Here is a 23,710-nt window from a genome sequence, read left to right on the forward strand (position 1 = left end):
GAATCAAAGGGCTCCTATAGACTTATTTTGTAGGTGAGACAATTAAGATAGGCAGTATGCTATTTTATCTGTAAATGTCAATAAGAGACGTGTCACGGTTTCACAGTAATGCTTTTTGTTGTCTCAAGACAGATTTCTTATTTGATAAGACTGGTGCTCTGTCTTCCCGGCTAGCAAAATTTAAAACTACAGACTAGATCTCCCCATGTGTTCTTGCTGGTAAAGTAGTTCAATAAAGCTTACACATGAATTGTTTAGTTCGTCTTAGGCAGGTTATTGATGGTACAAAGCAGTGGTCCTCCAAGTGTGGCTTCTGGCTCAGCAGCATCTGCATCACATTCTAGCATGGCTGTAGCATGTTGTCAACATACTCCAGGGCCAGGCACAGGAATGTGGACCTGAACAAGGCCTGGAAGTAGATGTGATGCAACCTAAGTTTTGAAAGCTTCCTGTACACCTCCTCCCCAAATTGTTAATTTTAGAGCAATTGTCTAGGGTCCAGGAACTTGTAAATGACTTTTTGAAAATTTTTATAGACAATAAGATCATCTACAGATCTTGGTATCAGCTACCAATATCTTTTTTCCAAATATATGAATATATGTGTAGATTATGGTTCACAAATAGAAATAGAAATTTCAGCCTATTATTCTGTGCCACATCCAATTAGTGGGTACTGATTTAGTGGAATACTCTCTTGACAAGTTCTGTCAAGGAGACCCTACCTTGTTTGCAGCAGTGTAGAAAGTCAAGTGGTAGTTCTGTCATCTGGTATTTTCTGTATTTGTTTCAGCTACTGGTAAATTATAGCAGCATATTCTAGCAAGGATATAGGGTGTTTGGAGAGTTCCTTCTACTTTTAGCAAGTATATCAACATCTTGTTTAATATGTGACCAAATTATTCATGATGCATTTTTAACATATTAAATAATTGAAATCTTTTATATTTGTGGCACATCTCAGTTCTTGGTAGCTATATTACAAGTATTGAAAAGTCACATGTGGCTAGAGACTGTGTCTTGACAGCTGAGTTTTGGATGGAAGCTACATGGGGTGCTGATCAGGTCCCCAATTGTTGATTATGCATCTTGAGTCAGTGCTGCTAGCTGAGCTGAGCTAGAGATTGAAGCGTCACCAGTGCCAGATGTGGACAATGCCGTGTCCATCGGTTAGGTCACCTGAGTAGAGTGAAGATAGTGAACAGAAAGCAGAGCTAAGTAATGGCTGTGAGTGTGGGGACAGAATCTGTTAACTGAAGAGGAGGAGAAATCTAAGAAGAAACAGAAGAAAGGAAGCCAAAGGGAGCAGAAGGCAATAGCTGAAGGTCAGAGGTGGTGAACTTTAGGAAACAGAGGCGAGATGTTAGTTTGGTACCCAGAGGCCACAAGAGTATCGTCTATGAGCTATTGTACTAACTGCTTATGAGTGTTAACTTGGCTCTTGAAATCTTTGCAGGAATAGGTTCAGGAGAGCCACGGAAGTAACACTTTAAGATGCAAAGGGCTGAGTGGAGAATGGGAGGTTGAGAATACACCCCCAAAGCAGATAACTTTTCAAGACCTTGAATCTGAAAGGAAGGTAAGAAAGCCAGAACAAACGGGCTATAAAATGAAGCCTGAACTACAAAGACAGGAGAGTTTCTAGCATATGTATGTGGGTCAGGGAAGAGGAGCCAGAAGAGAAGAAGTGGTGGTGCACTCAAGAAATGAGAGGTCCAGGTACTATTCATCATAGTCACGTGTCTTTGGGAGAGTACATGCCTCTGCAGCACACCTTCACCTTTCTTCTGAAGAACAACTTTCCCCTAATCTGAGTTCCTGAAACCCTACATGTATCAATGCCAGCTGCCCTCTGCCCATTGGGAAATGGAGGCAAAGCCTACATATGAAGAAGTGTACACGCCAATGCAGGTACACAGTTAATCTCCTGAATCTTGCTTCAAGGACTCCATGTTCAGGATTCAAGGTTCAGACTGAGTTTTGCCTGCCAGACTTTAACTCAGAAATGTGGGTTGGAGTAGCAATGACTCTCCGATCAGGACCTTCGTTTTGAGAATGAAACAAGGAAAGAGAACAGGGATGTGCCGGGCCCACTGCTTCCTGGTGATGGCGTCTGAGCAGAGCACAGGCTATTCTTTTCTTTCACATTATTGTATTTGTTTTAATTAACAGACACAATCACATACATTTATGATGTATAACTTTTTTTTTTCTCAGTGTAGGGGATGAAACATGGCTTATTGGATGTGCAAGGCAAGCTTCTGCTACTAGGCTGCTCTCTCCAGGCCTATTTTGTCTCATATGCTCTTTTAAAATATGTGCATATTTTAGATCCGTTACACAGCTCTAACCAATATATGCTTTACTTCACTTGATTATAGCTTTTTCCCCCTGTGGTGAGAACAGTTAAGATCTAGTCTTTGGGCAATTTCCAAGAATACAATGCATTTATTACCATCCTGTCATCGCATTATAAAACCGTTCTCTCCGTGAAGTTATCAATGGAACAGGGTCGAGCCTCTTTGATCAAACTGTTCTGTTGCAACTGGCCTTCATGGAGAGAGGCTGGATGGAAGAAGATGCACAGCTGAAAAGATTTGTTTTTCTGAGAATCCTATCCCTCAATCCCGGAGGGGAAGACTAAAATAAAAGGATGTGATGGATGGTATCTGTTCACGTTTGAGAGCTACTGTTTTTTTATGAATGCATCGGAGATCGCTCATTGAGATGGTGGTAGGGCACATGTTTTCTGTCAGTTTGGCAGAAGCAAGAGTCATCTGGAGAGAAGGAACGTCAGTCGAGAAAACGCCTCCATTAGACTGACCTGTAGTCAAGTCTGTGGGGGCGTTGACTTGATTAATGACTGACATGTGAGGAGTCAGCCTTCTATGGATGGTGCCAACCCCAGGAAGGTGTTCTTGGGTAGTACAAAAAGACAAGCCAAGAAAATGGGGCGCTCACTAATCATCTTTCCTCCATGGCTCCTGCAGTCCCGTGATGATTGGCTTTAAGCTGTAACAGGAGATAAACACTTTCCTCTCTCAAGTTGCTTTTGGTCATGGTGTTTATCACAGTAGGAAGCAAACTAAGAAAGGGGGTCTAACAAATTCAGGAATAACCATGTTTGGGTTAGAGTTACATATTATAAATAATCTAGGGATGATTTTTCAGTACAGGCTATATGTGCCTGGGTATATACAAATACTGTGACAGTTTAGTACTGAATTCAAGCAGAATTTGCAGATTTGGATCTCTGGGAACTCAGACTCAATTCTTTGTAAACACCAAAGAACCACTAACCTATACATTAATTCAATACACAATACATGATCATGAGTCAAAGACCCATATATAGACAAATGTAGGCTCTGCCTAAAGATTGTCAACCAAGAAAGACACTGTGTCCAAAACTCCCTTATGTCTGGTCTTTTCTGATGAGCACTGTACAAGCCTAATACAAATCCCACACTTTGCTCTAATTCTTTCGGGATTCAGTGTTTCCTTGTGCTTTGAACATGCTTACTTTTCAGACAACATTAGAGGGTGGGAGAAGTCAGGAACATCTTAACCTCTGGGGGAGAACACACGGAGAGCAGAGGAGAGCAGAAATAATTTACCAAAGTGTGATATCTGGCATGGAAATCAGCAGGTTTCTGTGCCCTGATTTCTTCTGATGCATCAAGCGGATACAGAGAATTAGCAAGCCCAGGCCTTGCAGGCCCCCAGCTGCAGCTCCTGTTGAAGGAGAGGCATGGAGCTGCACAGCCATCTGGCCTTTCATTCCTGTCAAGTGATGCTTTGCAGCGTCATCTGATGAAGCTGTGCAGCGTAACATGGCAAGCTGTGACACAGCGTACCGTGGAGAATGACTGAGTAGTCCAGGTGACCTGCTGCCAGCCCCACCTCCTGGAGGCACCTTTATTATATATGCTCTCTTTATTTATTTTTTTTTTCTGGTAGTGAAATAAAACTCAAGAAAAGGTGGAATTTCTCTATGTCTCAGGCCTCAAGCTACGAACAAGCAGTTTTAGGTGATTAAACTATAACAACACAAGCTGTGTGCATTTTCTTGTTTACAGAAGCAGTTTGAGGTCTGAGTTTGGCTCTACTCATCCTTATTTCTGTTCAGCTACATCATTGTGCTTGCTTTCCACAGATAGATATCAAGGTGAACATCTCACCTTAGTGTGATATCTGGAAATACACACAGTAGGCTAGTGGTCCTCCAAACGTGGCCCGAGAACGCCCTAATTAGTGTTGGCTGTGAACATACTTGTCAACAGTGAGCATTCCTAGACTCCACCCAGAAGCACCAAATCACAAACTTAGGAGACAGAAGCCAATATTTACCAAGCGCCATGGATGCACATTGAATTGAGAACACTTGTGTTAGGGACAGAAAATTGAACTGTAAATGGGTTGTCCAGTGCTTTGTGTATGGTATGTTGGTAGGGGGGACCTTTGGAATTTGAAAGGCCAAAGATAACTTGAAACATTTATTTTGTTGTTTTCAGTAAATAATAAGAGACCATAGAATTTTAAGGCAAGCAACTAAGGTTAACAGTCTAAATTTGCTAAGGAAATAAAGTTGCAAATAAATTAAAAACTGACAATGCCACTGACCTCTCTGGGGCTCATCTTAGCATTCAGATGTGCTGGAAGCAGGGAAGTTTTAGTCTCTCCACATCTATTTACCAAATATCTGTTTAATTACAGCTGGGACTCTCTCTCTCACCTTTGGGTCCATGAGGGACTGTGAACTTAACTTGATAATAAAGCATATACAGAGATATCATTTCAACAACAGGATACAAAATTTTTTTTTTTTTTTTTGTTTTTTTTCTCCTTTTTTTAAAAAATTAATTTATTCTTGTTACATCTCAATGTTTATCCCATCCCTTGTATCTTCCCATTCCTCCCCCCGCCCCAGAGGGGAGGGCATCCTATTGGGACTCTAAATGAGAGACGCATGGGAGAATAGCAAAATAAAAGGATCCAGAGGGTCCTAGAAATCTACAAGTAGAACAATATGATAGGCTGATTTGGGCCCAGGGGTCCCGCTCAAACTAAGGCACCAGGATACAAAATTTTGTGATAAGAATAGTAATTTAAAATATAATTACATTGATGCTAAGGTTTTGTTGTTGTTGTTATTGTTATATTATTCGTGGCATCTTAGAGACAACAGAACAAATAGTTTTCTACGTTATGGGTTCCTGTTTAAAAGAGAGAAAATAATTTTGGTCACCCAATAAGTTACTTTTCACCAACAAATTTGCCTGGTGTCTACTCTGTGACACATTTCTGCTTCAACTTTTGTCTGCAATCTATGTCAAAAAGCCTAACAAGAAAAACTCACTCACTTTGTTTACTTGGGTACATCTCACAGACTTCCTGGGATGCTGGGACAGATGGTGAGATGGTCCTTGAACCAATGTTTTCCACAGAAGGTTTCACGTAGGAGGGATGATGGATGAGGGGCAACAGACGACTCATTCACCTGCAAGTGGTCAACACAGGTGTTCAGGAGGACCACTACATCCCCTTGGGGGATGAAAAACAAGGAGCCCTTCGATCGAGATTGCTTTCTCAGAGAACTGGGAATAGTTCAGTTAAGCTAACACTTAAAAATCGGAGGCAAATGCATTAAGAAAGTGGACTGAATTCTCATTTGAAGACAATACTGTTTACTTGAATGTTAAGGGTCAGACATGAAGACCTCAATTGTTTAAATTCCTAATAAAACTAGGCCAAATAATCCTATACATAAAAATTTTAACAAATACTATCAATGTGTCTACATATGCATACATAAGTGTCTACATAGAGTTCAGCCCATATTACAGGTTAGAAAAGTCAGTGAGTTAGCTGCCCGGTAAATAACTGTAAACTATAAACAAAAGGGTTGTTATGCTTGGCCTAGTGAGATGGCTTGACAGATAAGAGCACTTGTTGCTTCTGCAGCACACCTAGAATTGGTTCTCAGCACCCACGTGATGGCTCCCAGCCACCTGGAACTCCATGCCTAGACATGGAATTCCAACACCCTCTTTTGACCTCTGCACATGCATGTAATGCAATACATACATGTAGGCACACATGTACATAGTGCACATATATACATGCCAAACACTCACACACATAAAACAAAATAAACAAATCTGAAAAATTTTCTAAAAAGAATGTTATAAGAAAGATTTATATGGTTCTAGTAAGAAAAAATTCACTAACGGGAGCAGTTGAAGACATTTTAAAAGGTTATTCCATAATTAAATTTACATAATATTTTCCACTCTTCCAGTAGATGAATGAGTTAAAAGTTTAAAAAAAAAGCATTTGGCAGATAAATATCATTTAAAATAAAAAGCACAATGGAAACGGATTCAATTTTTTTTCTTTAAGATATGACAGTGAGCTGGAGATGTGGCTTGGTAGGGTAGAGTACTTGTTTAGCATGCGTGCAGCCCTGGGTTGGATCCCAGTCCGTAGGAAGTGAGTACAGAGCTGGGTGGCTGTGGTTGAGAGCTGGATTCGGAGGGGTGACAAGGTCAAGGTCACCCTTGGCTACACAGCCCAGTCTGCATGAAATCCTGTCTCAAAGTTTTAAAAGATGAAATGAAACCTAACAATGGCAATAGCGGTAACCTGAGACTTGCCAAGACCTAGGACTCTCTGAATCTTGCAAGTAGTTTCTGCTTTGAATAATGCAACAAGAGAAACCAGGTCAGGACTCTTCTCAGTATAGGGGTGCTGCCACAAATCCCCCCCAAAGCTCCCATGTGGTGTGGAACGTCGGCCTCCCACCCAGTCTGGACAACTGGAGATGCACAGTGTGGACAGCCCCTTACCTTCCTTAGTTTCCCTGGAGCAACGTTTCAGTCAAACACTCCGCGGCTATGCTACCACTGTTCTGGAAGTAGGGAAAGTTGAAGAATAGTGGATTTCCAGGTACAGCATTCTTGGATAGGGTTGATTGTTCCTTTCGCTGCCCAGCAGCTTCAGGCACAGCAGCGGCAATTGAAGCTGCATCATTTTTAAGAGCTCCAAGGAGTACATTCATTAGTAATACATGTCCTGAATAATTCAAGGTTACTCATACGTCTCTGTTTAAAAGGGTCATTTCTGTATTAGTTTCAGGGGAGGGGAGGGGAGTAAAGCATCCCCCAGTGCTGCTGGAGTAAAGCATCCCCCAGTGCTGCTGAGAGCAAGAGTCACCATAGAGCTTAGGGAATAATAACTAGGTGCCAGGTGCCAGCACCTTGCAAACCAACCCAGAAAAGAGTTGCACAGGGATGGATTCAGTCTCACTTTATTAATTCTTTGGCAAATGCAGATGTGTGCTTGTACATTTTAAAGGCACCAATATAATACCTATCACCAAAAGGATGATAATAAATGTGACGAATTCACATCTCTCCTTGTTATAAATATAAATTGTCTTATTTCTAAAGAAGTCTAGACTTAAAATTTAGCTGTTTTAATCTTGTTAAGATTTTTTTTTTTTAAAAAGTGTTATCACACAAACCAAATGTGTTAAAACTTTACCATGAAGGGATCTTCAGCATGTTAGGCAGCCAGGGAATCAATTGTAGTATATTCCAAAAACATCCGAGGGTGATCAGATGGCTCAGAGGATAAAGGTGCCTACTCTTCAGCAAGCCTGGGGATCTGAGTTTAATCCTGGAACCCACATGGTGGGAGGAGAGGACCAACTTCTACAGATTGTCTTCTATCTTACACGGGGGGGTGGGGGGGAGAGACAGAGAGACAAAGAGGGGGGAGAGAGGAGAGAGAGAGAGAGAGAAAGAGAGAGGGGGGGGAAAGAGAAAGAGAGAGAGAAAGAGAGAGAGAGAGAGAGAGAGAGAGAGAGAGAGAGAGAGAGAGAGAGAGAGAACATAATTTTAAAATTAAATGAACAAAACACTTGAACCCAAGCCATAAGCCTGTTACTTCCGGTGCAGGTGTGCTGTAGCTGGGGATCCAGGAGACCTGAGAGAGCTTGCTCAACTATGACAAGAGCACAGAATGTCCCATAATAAAGATAAGCTTAGAGTGAGCATGAAGGCAAGGATAGCTAATTAGTACTTCACTATTAGTCTCTCCAAAGTGAAAACGAGCTCTATATATTAAAAAAAAAAAAAAAAAAATAGAAACTGATAAGTGATGGGGCAAGAAAAGGATCAAGTGGAAAGGAGAAAGAAGTCATCATTTGTCTGGGACTATATAAGCTATATTGATTCCCTGTGAATAGGTTAAGGCAGAAATTCAGGAAGAAAGCTCTACCTGGCTGAATGCAGAAGACTTGAAGCTGAAACCTTATTTAGTTTTGTACATTATATTTGCCCCAAGCCAACATAGCCCCTGGTATTGGCAATGGGAAAGTGTCTGAATGTTTTTCTAAATGCTGCTATGCTCAGATTTGGACAGATAGCTACTGTGGACTGATTCTGTCAATCAAGGTTCTGCACCCATAAAAAGAGTTGTCTAAAGTCCTAATCAAAATAACATAAATTAGATCATTTTTAAACACCGAAAATGAAAAAAGATATCTTGAAAGTACATTTGGCAAATTGTCCATTGGTAGTCTTAAACTTGGCTGGACTTCTGGTTTCATTTACTTCTGATTAGTGGAACTTTGTAGCTACTATTGCAAACCCTGGCTCCAGCCCCAAGCCACACCAAGGTCTCCTCTCTTCTCCTAGTCCCCTCTCACCCTTCCCTTCTTTTCTCTTCTCTTTTTGTAAGTGTTGAAGGTTGTGAGTCAAATCCAGTTGTCATCATTTTACATTGTAAGTGACTGGCGAGATGTATTTGCTAATATGGCAGCTCCTGAAAATGCTGACTGGTGATCACTTCTCTGAGTCTGAAACACCTCTCACCAAGCAAGCAGGTAGGAGGAGGGTCAGGTTTCCTAATCCCACTACAACCTACTTTGGGTTGGCCGTAGGAATTCCAGAAACTAGCTAGTTGACAGCTCCTCATGACAAATAGGTGATGTCAGAGGCAAAGAAGACATTGCTCAATTAAATGTGGAGAATATAACTGGAGAGAGAGAGAGAGAGAGAGAGAGAGAGAGAGAGAGAGAGAGAGAGAGAGAGAGAGAGAGAGAGAGAGCGCACGGGGAGCTATACATCATAACTAAACTGATGTAAGCAGTCCCGTATGTAAATTGAGAATGCTTTGTGAATATCTGTGTATATGCTGAATCACTTCAGAAAGAGGTTAACTTGTTAATACAGATGCAAGAAAAAAATAGAAAACATTACCAAGGAAGATACAACAAACGAGCTAAAAATATAATTGTGTTTTGTTGCAGCAATAAGACCCGGGCTAAGACATTATGAACATAATCAGAAGACATACAAGCTTATAAAATTCATTTTATGGAGCTAGCAAAAAAATTGAATGATGAAATAAAGGACTTATGGTTCTCCTTCTCCCTTTTTCTCTCTGTCTCTTTCCATTCATTTAAACAGATTCTCACAAAGACTTTATGGGCCAATATTATTTACAAACTTTTAAGAGAAAACAAACCATGAGCCATGTGTTAAAAGACTACTGTGCCTGAGTTGGTTTAACTCTATAGATACAAGCATAGAATAAGCTCCATTGCATATACAAAACTAAATCATCTTTATCCATTCACAGACCCCTGGGCCAATTCCCTATTGTGACCATTGTGAATAGTGCTGTAGTAAGCATGTGTATGTAAGTATGTTCATGTATGTTGAGTTAGAGTCCTTTGAGTAGGTACCAGGAGTGATGCAACAAAGCCATACAGTACTTCTATGTTTAGGTTTTTTTTTTTTTTGGAGGGGGGGGGTGGTTTCGAGACAGGGTCTCTCTCTGTTAACCATGGATTTATCCTTTTGTTTTTTGAGTTAGGGTCTCTATGCAGTCTTGAATGTCCCATAACTAACTATGTAGATCAGGCCAGCCTCAAACTCACAGAGGTTACCAGCCTATGAGTGCTGGGATTACAGACAGGTGCCACCACATCGTTGGCACACACAGGATTTTTTTTTTTTAACTGAAGAGCTGACAGTGCCTGTCAGTGTTAGCAATTATGTTCATAGTGTCGTAATTCACTATGTACTTTTTATATAAAAAGGAGCAGTAGCACAGAGTGTGGTCGTGCACAAGGTTCCCCCCCCCCCAGGAACTTCCACACTGATTTCTATAGTAATGGACTAATTTGCATTTCCATCAGCAGTGTTTAGGTTCCTCTTTCCCTACTTCCTCACTAGCATTTGTTGTTTCTAATGGCTGCCATTCTGACTGCGGAGACATGGAATCCTAACATAGTTTTCATTTGCATTTCTTTTAAGGCTAATGGATGTTTCTTAAATGTTTGTAGGCCATTTATACTTCATATCTTAAGAACTGTTTATTAGCCCAATAGTCAACTGGGCTGCTTGGCTTTATTGATATTTAGTTTTTTAAAGTTCTTTATATATTCTGGATATTAATCCTCTCTCAGATAATGGAGACTTCCCCCACCCCCTGTTCTGTGGTCTATTTCTTTGCTAAGTAAGTGCTTCTTTCTTGTTTAGAAGCTTTGGGGTCTTAGGCAGCACTCTCCGCCAATCCTGAGTTTGCCCTGAGCCATCAGACGTCCTTGCCTATGTGTACACCTTACAATGTTTTCCTTCTAACAATCTAAGTGCTCAGATCTGACATTTAAGGTCTTTGGCTCAGTTTGAATTACTGTTTGTACAGGCTGAAAGATACAGGAAACGGTTTCATCTACACATGGATATCACTTTTCCTAATACCATTTCTTGAGGAAGAAGTGCCTTTTCTCCGGTGCATGTTTTTTTATCTTTGCCCAAAATCAGGTAGCTGTGACTGTGTGGTTTTATTCCCAGGTATCTCATTCATTCATTCATTCATTCATTCATTCATTCATTCTCTGTCTCTCTCTGTCTTTCCGTCTCTGTGTCTCTGTCTCTGTCTGTTTCTCTCTCTCTCTCTCTCTCTCTCTCTCTCTCTCTCTCTCTCTCTCTCTCTCTCTGTGTGTGTGTGTGTGCATGTGTGTGTTTGTGCCTGCATGCACACACGCGCCCAGGTACGCACAAATAATATAGCGACAGCTCTGGTGAGGGTCTCCATGGCTGTATCATATCATGGTAGATGGCAATATGAACGAGATAACATTCAGGATGGAGCAATTACCTGGTAATAACAGGAAGCCACATTAGGAATAAGTCTCATTCTTTTATAACTAGTTCAGAGACCCACAGGACTACTTAAATCATTTCAAGACCGTGCTTTCAATGGACCTCACATCTAGGACCCACCAGTTGAAACTCTCATTACCACTCAGGAAAGAAAAAAAAAAACTTTGTGGGAAACCCCACATCCAATCCACAGTATAATGGTTAGAATGAGAATGGCCCCATAGGTTCATATGTCTTAATACTTGGTCCCCAGGTGGCAGAACTGTTTGGGAAGGATTAGAAGGCGTGGTCTTGTTTGAGGAGATCTGTCACAGTGGTGGGCTTCGAGATTTCCAAAGCCCATGCTACTCCCATTTAGCTCTCCCTCTCTGCCTCTTGCTTGTGGAATCAGGAAGTATGTCTTGGTGCTATAGCTTTTGTGCCAGCCCTGCCTGCCTGGTGCCACACTCTCCATTATTACTATGGTCATGGACTCACTTTCTGAACTGTAAGCCCCAAAGAACTGTTTCCTTTTGTAAGTGGCTTTAGTCAGAGTGTCTCATCACAGCAATGGAAATACAATTAGGACACACTGAGAACTCATGAGAAGATTTTGCGAGCACAGACACAATCGCAGGTGTGTATGGAAGTTGATTTGGTAGCGTTGTTTGAATGGCCCCAACTGTGTGTTGTTCTTGAACAGGATACATTAGATTTTCTGCCTTTTTTTTTCTTTTTCAGATATAGGTAGCAGTCTTACAGGAGAAGAAGAGACTGCATGCATTTCTCAAAACCCTGACTTGTGGCACCTTTAGTAGAAACCGGGTGTCTCTGTACCAGCAATGCTAGAGACTTATGCTTAGATAGCTCTCTAGGTTCCTAATTTCTGCCCAGAAAAAAAGTTAATGAGAGGCGCAGAGCAGATGCTCGCATTGGGAGGTTACCACGTTGCTGCCAGAAGCTCAGCTGCAAGCTTGGGTAACCTTTCCGTGTCCTCTGCAGCCAGGGAAAGCAGGCAGCTCTGGGCCAGGGCCATCTCAGAGTTAAAGATGTTCACTCTAAGGCCAGGAAATGAGCACATTGACGGTTATAGATGACCTTACTTCACTTGAAATCTCTTGGAGTCTCACAAGTCTCATCCCCATTAAATAAAAAAGAGTCTTTAAGCCAGAAGACTGTTAAACCCAGAAACACCAGTAACACAGGGCTGTGGGACCCCAGGAAAGGAAGATGTTTTACAAGCAGCACCCTTCCATCTGTTAATGAGGACTTGTCTGGATGGCAATAGCCTTAAGAAATCCAAATTTACCAGATTGGCTAAAAGTCCTGTGGTCAGAAGGTGAAATCCAGACTAAAGTATGTGGGGTACAGGTGTGCATGAAACAAACTACAGGAATGTCTGGTCTATCGGTGACTCCTCTGCCAGCCTACCACAGTGGTCATCAAAGTGTGGCCCTCAGAGCAATAGCAGAAGCACCTGGGGATATGTAGAAAATGCAGATTCTCAGGCTCTATGTGAAACAACTGGCTACCGTGAATTTGGTGATCTCTTTGTTTCCTTTTGTTGAGACAAGGTCTTGGGTAGCCAGGCTGGCCTTGAACTTGCTATGTGGCTGAGCTTTGGCCCTGAACTCCTGATCTTCCTGTCTCCACTTCCCAAGTGCTGGGATTAGACGTGTAGACCACCATGCCTAGCTTGCAATCAGTTTTAACTGGTGAGTTCAAGTGATGTTAATGTAAAAAAAAAAAAAAAAAAACAAACTACAGGTGTAGGATTGATGGGTTATCTTTATGCTGTTTACTGTCTGGAATGGGGAAAATATTAAAAACTTGACACAATTCAGATATTAAGTATAGTTGAGTTGGGAAAGTGACTTGTTTAAATTATTTAAATATACATTTTTAATTCACCTAAAACACACACTTGAAAACGATATCTCTATCATTATAGAGATGTGCCTATAATTCTATACAAAAGTCATCAAAAAAGTAGTGGAAAACCCCAAATAACAGTTTAAAACACAGTTGTTTAGTATTTCACCAGAGTATAGAAGTCGTCTTGGGTTGGTTAAGAGGCTCCTTGAGCTCTTTGTGGCCAGGATTTCCCTTGCATCTTGCATTGCTTATTATAATCGCCCTATTATTGTAGTGATGTTTCTCTTTGTGTCCATAAATAGTTGTCAATAATGTAAGCATGCCATCTAGGTCGGATAACCTTTTAAGAAGGAAGTACAGACCTTCCCCCCAGAATTCCAGAAGATTTTTCCATAAATACTGTTGACTGAAACTAGGTCATATGACTACCTCTAGACAACCGCTGTCAGGAAGGACTAGGTTATAGACATCAATATTTATAACTTGCTGTTGTTCTCATTGGTCATTATAGCAAAGTTGGAATTTTACTAGCCAAGAGGATAGGGGTCGCGCACTGGGGAGAGTAACAAACAATGCCGTCTAAAGTTTAGCATTAGCTTGTACTTCCCTGATTTCAATGATTACTACCCAGTAATCTTTCCATCACCGTGGTATAGCTTTTCTTTTTTTCTTTTTCTTTAAAGATTTACCTATTTTTCTGTGTGTTGGTGTTCTGCCTGTATGTTTGTGTGAGAGTGACATATCCCCTGGAATTGGAGTTACAGATAGTTGTGAACTGCCACGGGGGCGGGGGGAAGGGGGAAGAGCTAGGAATTGAACCTGGGTCCTCTGGAAGAGCAGTCAATGCTCTTAACCTCTGCACCATCTCTCCATCCTGATGTTCTAGCTTTTCTATTGAACCTATTGAATATCCCTCTCTTGTGCCTCTACTTGTCAGCTTTAACAGCATCAAGAAAATTATTTTTAATAAGCTTGCATTAATGCTCTTTCTAATAGTAAAAAGCAGATGTGACATTTCCCACACTGGTCTGCTATGTATTAGGCTTCTGTAAGAACTAAGGCACCAGTTGAAAAAAACCTGAAGCTCCCCAAAGGGGGATGTGAACCACCCACTTTAAATAAGTAGCCAACACTTTCCTCCCAGTATATACATAGCTTATATTTTGGTAAAATGTGTGGTAGAATACAAAGTGATTAAAGCTAAGTCATTCTATCCACATACAAGAATCTATTTCGGAACATGCTATACTGCTCCACACACAGGGTGTATAGTTCACACTCATGCCAGGTATGTGGCTGGCTGTGCTCTTAAGAGAAGAAGTCTCTGCCTTTGCTTCTGTCTAGCTCCTTGGTGTTCACCAGTAGGAGAGGCAGCTAATTATTTGAGCAAAGCCACTAAATGTATGTCCGCTACACTGAAAGGTGGCGTGTGTCTATGGTGTGCTGTGTTCTGGCTTCCCCACCTTGTACTGTGTGCTAAGTTATTCAAAGAGTTGATGAAAGAGGAACCCAGACAGGAGTTTGACGTAGATGCACTGGCTGACAGCATGATGCTAAGGTGTTTAAAACAGCGGTTTACACTCATTTATTTTTGAGGACTTGTAGTAATCGGCAAAAATGGGATTGGATGCTGGTAGCACAGTGACTGTTCCGGGACTCTGGGGCTGTTACTATTTAGTTGCTCTTCCCTAAATGCAGACACTCGCGGGTCTTTATTTCTTTGCGTTGTATTTGATCTGGTCGGAGATCAACTGGATGTCCTCAGTTTTTCCTTCAGAGTCTGTAAAGGAAGGAAAACATGGAAAGATGCAACTTTCTTTAAAATGCACCGGTAACTCCTGCCTGTTTCTTCCCATCTCTCTCCAGCCACTGGATTCCTGCGTTCAGTTTGGCTCAGTGACCAATAGGGGGCATGTGTGAGACAGATTCCGTAGTGAGAGAAAGCCACAGGTCCGTCATTAATCTTTGCCTCACAGATAGATAGTGTACATTCTGGCTTCTTTCCTGACTTAGCCATTTCTATGTGGGAATCTCCCCGCCTTTGCTCTTGTTCTGAACTGCACGTGCATCTGCAGCCTCAGCTCCTTTCCTCTCTAGGCCTTGCCTGTCCTCAGTGCACCAATTCCAGCCCTCCACAACCAGCCCGGTCCAAAGCACATCATGCTATGCATTTTCAGAACGCAAAACGCCCAGGATTGTGTCCACTGGACATATAAAAACAAGGGTGGAGGTGTGAGTGAATATCTCGATTGGCTAACCACAAAGAAATCCATGTCAACTTGTTTTCATAAGAACTGGGGAGACGAACCGGGTGCAGTGGCGCACGCCAGTTACCTCAGCACTCGGGGAGGCAGAAGCGGCAGACCTCTGTGAGTTTGAGGCCAGCTTGGTCTATAAAGCAAGTCCAGGACAGCCAAGGCTACACAGAGAAAAACCTGTCTTGAAAAACAAACAAACAAACAAACGCCACCCTAAAGCCCAAAAAGAAAAAAGGAAGAAAGAAAGAGGGAGGACTCAGTTAAATGTTTTGCAAGGGAACTCACATGGCTAAACACATTTCCTTACTCGATTATTCATCCTGATGTAGATCCCCCCGCGCCCCATAGCCTTGATTATTGAAGTGCGGAACTAGGTTCCAGGGAAGCGAGTAAGCCAGCATGAATCTCAGCAACGAAGGGTTGGGGCTGGCTGCTGGGAACCCTGATCTGCTAACCACTCCATTTGTAGAAAAAGAGGCACCTATTAATGCGTTGGCTACCACCTACCTTTTGTGGTTTCCTGAACTGAAGACTTTTCAGAGGTGAGCTGATAACTCAGATCTGAAAACTGTTCTGCAGCAAGTAGGGAACCCGAGGACTATGTAAAGCATGTTGTCGACAGTCGTGGCCATTCTCTTTCTCTCCTGCCTCATTCCTTCCCCATGGCACTTCCCTGGTGTCCTTGCTGTATTAGGAGCTGCAGGGCGTGAGGTCATTGTGTATGGGGTCTCAGTCTAAGACTTTCTCCTGACCTCATGGACAATAGAGCATCACTGTCTAGCCAGATACCGCGCCCCCTTCCCATGAACGTTAAGTCACTGGGCAACAGCTCAGTGATGCCAGCTTCCTTGTACACAGAGGGATTCAGGTGAAGAAATGGTGAAAAGGGAAGCACGTGAGATGGTTACCGTTCTGTGTGTGCAGACCTGGAAAGCACACTTGCTCATGTATCAGTTTTCTCCTCCTACTCCCTAGTACAGCCACTGAGAACAAAGCTCCCAGAGTTTCTCGCCTGGGTCTCTCAGGCTCCCCTTCTGACAGACCTTAGTAAGAACATCCTCTTCTGCCCTCTTGGCTACTTTGGGCTTTCTTTGTAAAGGGGAATTAGAGAAGAGTGAGAGGGCAGAGGTGTCTAGGGAGTTTGAGGTATCACACGGAAGCAGCTTCAGTTTGAAAGCAATTGTCTGGTGCTTTCATCCCTCTTCCTCAAAGTGTTTCTGAGGAATAAGAGGAGAAACTGAGGCATTACCTCACCTCCTTACCACTACGTCATGTCTACAACCAGCCAATGGGAGCCCTGGCCATGAACTCCACCGACTCACCCTCGGACCCGACTTGTTCTTTTTCTTCATCCGGGGCTACGTGGGATTGTATGTTATCCTTACATTCTGAAACCAAAGTTTTAAAAGGTCAGGATTCAAATAGAATGAAGAGCCTGTGAGATATTCTGAATTAGTGCTTTTCAAACTTTTTGCCAGGATCTATGATGGGTGTCTATGTGTATGTTTCATATCATAGCTCAGTATGTATGTTTGTGGACATACAGATTAGCCAAAAAATTACTTTCTACAATATTCTTTTCTACTTTCCTTTTACTTACCACCATTTACTTAGCAGCCTGTGTAGCTCAGGCTGGTGTCTAGTTCTGAGTATAGTAAGTTAACTGCTCCATATGTGTGTGTGTGTGTAATATTAATTAGCATATAATTAATGCATACTATTAATATGCAGATTAAATGCTTTAATATGTTGTATATACTATTATTAGTATATATAAGATTTATTTAGCTATTGTTCTTTTTCTCCCCTTCCTTCCTTTCTCCTATCCTCTCTTATCCCATCCTGTCCTGTTCTATCCTGTCCTATCTTGTTTTATCTCGTCCTATTCTGTTTTATCTTTTCCAAGTTCACTGGAGGAAAATATCTCTGTTCTTAGCTCACATGTTATCAATTTTATAATATTCAATGGGAAAGTCCTTGTGATTAAATTGATTTTCTTAACCATTAATTTTTTTGCAGCCAACATAAGGTTATAGTTTTTACAATTCAGAAAAAAAAAAGCCTCTTTATGGTAGAATAGATTTTAGTTCTCATTCAACAAGGCACCTGAAAGAGCCTGAAATCAGTGCCACTTTCTCCACTTTCTCAGAGGACCCAGGAGACTCAAGTTCTTTAGTCTGCATAGGAATCTCACTTGGAAGAGGGACTAAGTACCCCGAGTTCTAACTAGGAACTTAAATTGGAATTATTCTGGAGGATGTGTCCTCTGCAGTTTGGTTTCTCCCTTTCTCATCCTGGAAAGTGTCCAGTCACCTTCTTTGTGACAGATTTTATGGCTTTCTCTCAGCTCTCTCAGGGCCTTAGCACTCTCCAACTTGTCATTAAGCATTGCTTGACACTGGCTGACCTTCCTGGAGGAATTGTGCCTCTATGCAAATTCAATCTAGGCTTCTTAAACTCTGCAGAGGCTGGGACTCAGTTCTCTGGACAGTGATGGGGGGCTGTAAAAGACATCTATATGGCTGCCAATATGGCCAGGTTAGTTCAGAAGGCCTGACCTCCAACTAGTCCACGCTTTGTTCTACCACCCACCAGCCGAATTGATAACCTTATACCCAAACAGCACTGACTCCTACCTACCTTCCCAGGTCTGTTAGCCCATTTTGTATGTTAGTGAATCTTTCTTCTCCCTCAGAGTGCTTAGTTTGCCAATCATATTTCCTTCATCTTGACTTAAAAACCATGTTTTCTTAAACTGTTTAGTTCTGAGTCTTGGCATGTCATAGGCTCATAGGTCCTTACCCTGCATAGTTTGTGTGGCTAGAACCTCTGTACTGGCTAGTGTTGTGTCAACTTGATGCAATCTCAAGTCATTTGGGAAGAGGGAACCTCAGCTGAGAAAACGCCTCCATAGAATTGGCCTGTGGGGCATTTTTTGATTGATGATTGCTGTATTAGGTACCAGCTGGTCACTCTGGGCTGGTGGCCCTGGGTGCAGTAAGAAAGCAAGCTGAGCAAGCCACTAAGCAGTACTCCTCCATAGCCTCGACATCAGTTCCCACTTTCAGGTTTCTGCCCTGACTCCCTTTGATGATGGACTCTCAAGTATTAGTACCGGTTGAAATAAACTTTTCCTTCCCAAGTGGCTTCTGATCAGTGTTTCATCGCAGCAAAAGAAACCCTAACTATGACCACTTCCTTCTTGTATTTCCAATGTCTCTCCTAGCACCCAGTGGATCCATGGGGTTCAAAGAACCCCAGTAGTTTGCTACAAAGATTTATTAGTACCTTTAAAATATGATCTCATATAGCTTCTTGACCTTTGGGCTAGGATCAAATGTAAAATATAATCTTTTTAAGGGTGGATGAGGATTTTTGAAGGTCTTAACTATTTTATGACTAACAGATGATTAAATTCCTTTCTTTGAAACTCAGTGCAAAATCTTGGATTAAAAGGAACACTCTTCCCTGCCTGAGTCTACTTACCATTCATAGCCTTGGGCTCTTCCTGGTTGTTATTTGTCGAGCGGTCAGAGGCCATTTGACTATTTAAAACTTAGGTTATAGTCTAGGCCCCAGTAAATTAAGTAGTAAATTAATTGATGATGTTTCATACTCTCCTAAATGAATTGTCTCATTGAGAAGTTAAACAAACAACCAGAGATCTCCAAACTGAGAGGTGTAAAACTCCCAGTATTTTTAGTTTTCTGAGTTTGGGAATATGGGACAGTAGGCTTTATTTATTGGAGTGGACACAAGGCCCAACTATAACAAAGTAAATAGCAATCTAGACCTTGTTAATAAAAACTCAGTGTTATTTACAAAACACTCTATAATCAGGTATAGTTGGGAAATTTAGGACCAGTTGCTAGTCAATGAGTCAAATATAGGATGACAGCTTGTAGCCCTTTCTAAAGGAAGAAAAGTATGGCCCTAGTCTTCCAAACCCACAAGCCACCCAGAGGACCAGTAAATTTTAAGAATGAAAGAATCCAAGTTAAAACCAGCTGTCCCTTGGACCTCTTCAGCCTACAGCGCCACCTTCATTCTACCTCTGAGCTGGGTTTGTTTTGGCTCTGACTTGAGGACTTGATCAACAGCCAAGCTCTGAATTCCCCAGCCTCACACCCTGCCCCCACCCCACTAAATCCTCTTTGCTCTGAACCAACAGCCTTCTGCCAGACTCTTTTTCCTAGTTCATTCTAGAAGAGAGCAACCGCCTTGGATGGTTTGAAATTACAGTGATTGGTTCTTAGATCTTTTAAATGTTTTTAAATATCTCCTCTGGTTGGACTTTGAAAACTTGATTTCTAGTTAGCTTTTTCTTGTTTATGCAAAGAAGACCCACCAATGTCTATGTTTACCACAGTTACTGTGCCCCTTCTTGCCTTACCCTCTTCCTCCTCAAATGTTAAGTGAAACAACAAGACGAGGCTCATTTTTCATACCCATATTCAATGCTGATGGTCAAAATCACCTCAGCATCTGTTTAAAGTCCAAGCAATAAAAGGGGAAGAATATTGGGGAAAAGAACTTTTGGGAGACAGTCTGTTAGTCCAAATAAAGTCAGTATGAAAAACCTCACAAAAAATTTTGGAACGTAGCATCAAGTTCTGTCATTCCTACAGAATGGGGTGGAAGTACACGCTAATGTTTGGGGGGGGAAGCACAAGGTAATATTAGGGGTCGGGTTCCACTTCTGCCTCCAGGCAGCTAGGCATCTTTTGTAGGGAATCCCACGAGCACACACAATGATCTCTGACTTCCACTGAACTCCCTGTACTCTTTCTGTATAATTCATCTCTTCTCAGGATGAGTTATTTCAAACATTGCCCTTCTTCGTTAGGATCTTTGACTCTGGGGATCTGGCCTGCCTCTTGCTTTGTCCTGCACTCTCCTGGTGCACACAGGTACCCCCATCTGCAACCATCACCTCTTCCTCCAGACTGCACAGTAGACATGCTCCTAGTTCAGACCTGATCCGTGTTCTGCCTTGAGGTCTCATCTCTTACTTTCCTGTAGCTTCACCCTTTTTCCTCTCTAACGGTGGTTAAACACTAGCATAGCATCTGCCTATCCAGTTAGCCACCCACTTCTACATTTGGATAGGTAAAAAATGCCCATGAAACTAGGTCTGAAGGCATGAGAGACCACAGGGGGAATGTTCCTTCCCTTGTCACCTGGGACCTCTTCCTGGGGGGAGGGGGTCACCATACTTACCAGTTTCTTCTAGGAAGTCGTGGTTGCTGATCACTCCGCATCCCCACATCCTGCCCAGGTCTGTCTTATTTTCAGAGACCCGTGTTCATTGTTCAGTGGCCATGTTCACTTACAGGATTCCCGAGAACTGTCTTCATCGTCATCCTTTGCCTTAGTCATCCTTTGCCAGTCGTTTTTTTGTTTTGTTTTGTTTTTTCTGACTTAGCATACATAGCAAATGACAAGGGCAATAGAGGTGACCAGCTTGGGTCACTAACTTACCCAAGCTGTTGTTAGGACTGAGATCAATAGCTCCATATTCCTAACCTTTTTGGGGCCCACTCTTGGGGGAGTTCTATTCTGGGGAATGGTATGCCCTAAGGCCAAAACCCCTGGACGTGTGTGTGTGTGTGTGTGTGTGTGTGTGTGTGTGTGTGTGTGTACATACCTGTGTGTGCATGTACTCTTACCTCAGTTGCTCTCTACCTTATGATTTGAGACATGGTCTCCCCGAATCTAGAGCTTGCTGATTTGGCTAGCCTGCCTAGCACTGACAATCCTCCTGTCAGCCTTTAATCCTCATACTTGCTGGCAAGCACTTTACCTGTTGGACCATCTCCCTAGCCTCAACCCTCCGTTTTTCCTTGTCCTCTCAGACTGCCCAGCTTCTGTCAACTATGACTCTATTACATCTGGCTGCACCTCTGTACCACCATGGCCACTGCTTTTTTGGGGGGGCTCTTATCACCTCTCTGCTGCTGCAGAGCTGGTCATCTTGCTTCTTATTTTCCTTTTCGAGTCAATCTCCCACTTTAGACAGTACAGACAGCAACCGCCCTAAACTTAAAATTCACTTCTGTCTCTCCCGTCTCAAATCACTCACTGGTTTTAAAGGGTTCCTAGTCCCTTTCCCTGCCTTATGACACTCCTTACCCCAAGCTCTATTTTCTGTGGCTTTGCAAACTGAGGTCCTTTTTTCTCTTCTGGTCTCATTTCTTCCCTTTTCATGCCATAAAATTATTCTCACCAAATCTGTGAATGACTTCTATGCCATGTATCCATTGGATAGTTTGGGGGCCTGGTTTTATGTGATTGGCCCTCCCCCACTGCCATCTGGATTATACAACTTCATCTTCCTTCCATGACATCAAATCCTCTCATCCCATCTCTCCCTCATGCACCTTTGCCAGCCTCCGCTGCTTTATTTAACCATCACAGGCTGGATCCCTCTTTATCCTCTTGTTTCTCTAGATAAATCCATTGGTATTGATGAAGCAATGGCTCCCTGTTTGATAACTGTAGTCCAGGACTTTCTGAACTCCAGGAGTTATGACATGCTTTATCTGGTATTTCCATTGTAGACACTGCATAGGTATTTCATGGTCAGAGTGTAAAAACTTCAGCTCACTCTTTAGTTACGCTCATATTACAACTCCTGTGCCTCTCACAGCTGCTCACTAATGCATCCCATATGCCTATATTTCCTTCTCTGAACGATGACAATCTTTATGCCATTTTCCCTTGTCAGTCAATCTACCCAGCTGCCCAGCCAGAAAGAACCTGGGTACCCTGGTACTCTCCAGAGTCAGCCCATCACCAAATCTTAAAAATTCTATCTCCTCATAGCTTTCACAATTCCATTATTTTGAGTTCATTCGTGTAATGGGCTACCTCCCTCAACAGCCATAGTTTTGTGTGGGCAGTCTTGCCCTCTGAGCCATTTGCACAACCGACCAGAACTCCTTGCTCAGCCTGTGTGTCTGGTTCCCTGACCCTCTCTTGTTGCCACCTGTCCCCAGGGCACACCAAACACAGAAGCCTTCCACTAGCTAACTCCGCTATCCGCTATCCCTCACAGCCCTGGCTCTCCGCTATTCTCCTTTGATTAACTAAGCTTTTCTTAAGTTTTCCCAAACAAGCCAATCTATGTGTTTATGATTAGAAGAAATGCCGATGAGAAAATTCTTTTTTTTTTTTTTTTTTTTTTTTTGGAGTATTTAATGAATTTCAAATAAAGCTATTTGAAAGTATATATGGTACAGGTTAGATTGTGGTTCCCAAAAGACACATTGTAGTTTTAACTGCTGGCTCTTGAACTTGTAACTTTGTTTGTAAATTGAGACTTAGCAGAGAATGACCAGTTTAAAATGGGGTCATATGGGGGCTAAAGAGATGCCTCAGCAGCTAAGAGCACTCGCTGCTCTTGCAGAGGACCAGAGTGTGGGTTCCAGCACCCACACGGAAGCTTACAACTGCCAGGTCCAGCGGACCCAACACTCACTTATGGCCTTTGCAGGCTCTTGCATCCAAGTGGTGCACATAAATTCGTGTATGCACACACACATACGTATAATAAATACACACATAAGTAAATAACTAAACAAATAAAAATTAAACGGAGTCATATCGGATTAAGACAGGCCCTCAATGCAGTGACAAATGACCTTGTGACCGGGGAGAGAAGTGGAAACGCAAACGTCCAGGGGACAGACAGATATGCGCAGGATGGCCGAGGGGTGATGTGGTTACAAGGCCACGACGCCAAGCATCTCCACTAGAAGCCTAGGTAAAGAAGAGTTCTTCTCCAGGGCTTGCAGAGAACATGGCTCCATTGACACGTTAGTCTCAAACCACCCGGGGAATGGCAATTCATTCCATTAGTTCTAGGAAACTAGTTAATGTGGAATATACAAACTTTGTATGGCCATAGTATTCTAAAAAGGTGATTTCTTTTTTTTTTCTAAATACACGATGAATGTAGCAGCTTGCTCTGCCAACAATTTAGTTTAAAAACAAAACACGGGTTTCAGTTATCTGTCTTAGTATTAATAGTAATTCAGTTATAGGGAGTGTTCCACACCTGTGTGTGCTAGAGTGAATGCAGGTGCATGGGCCTGCCCATGTGTGCACGGAGGCGAGAGAAAGAGGGCATATCTCTTCTGTCTCTCTCCCTTGGTTCTGTTAATGTAGGGTTTCTCACGAAAATAGAGCTTGGCTGGCAGCCAGCAAGTCTCAGAGACCTTTCCATTGCTTCCCTGCCCAAAGCATTGGGTTATAGGCGTGCGTGTGTGTCCACACTCTTTTGTTTGTGTTGCATTAGTGGAGGGATTCAAACTTCATGTTTGCACAGCAAGTGCTCTTAACCACCGAGATACCTTTCCAGTCTTCTGGTACTTTTTTTTTTTTAAATAAAAACTATTTGTTTTTTCTGTGTATAAG

General features: G+C 42.3%; 1 protein-coding gene across 1 annotated transcript in view; it reads right to left on the bottom strand.

Annotated features, from left to right (window-relative positions):
* Dytn (dystrotelin) overlaps positions 1–23,710 on the bottom strand; it is an 88,722-nt gene that overhangs the window by 41,504 nt on the left and 23,508 nt on the right. Inside the window, exons 7-8 of the mRNA XM_051154537.1 lie at positions 20,513–20,576; positions 16,615–16,680 (exon numbers count right to left, since the gene is read on the bottom strand). Of these exons, the coding sequence (XP_051010494.1) occupies positions 16,615–16,680; positions 20,513–20,576 (130 nt within the window). The remainder of the gene's footprint in view (positions 1–16,614; positions 16,681–20,512; positions 20,577–23,710) is intronic.

Source organism: Acomys russatus, chromosome 12 (assembly GCF_903995435.1).
Source record: "Acomys russatus chromosome 12, mAcoRus1.1, whole genome shotgun sequence".
Taxonomy (NCBI): Eukaryota; Metazoa; Chordata; class Mammalia; order Rodentia; family Muridae; genus Acomys; species Acomys russatus.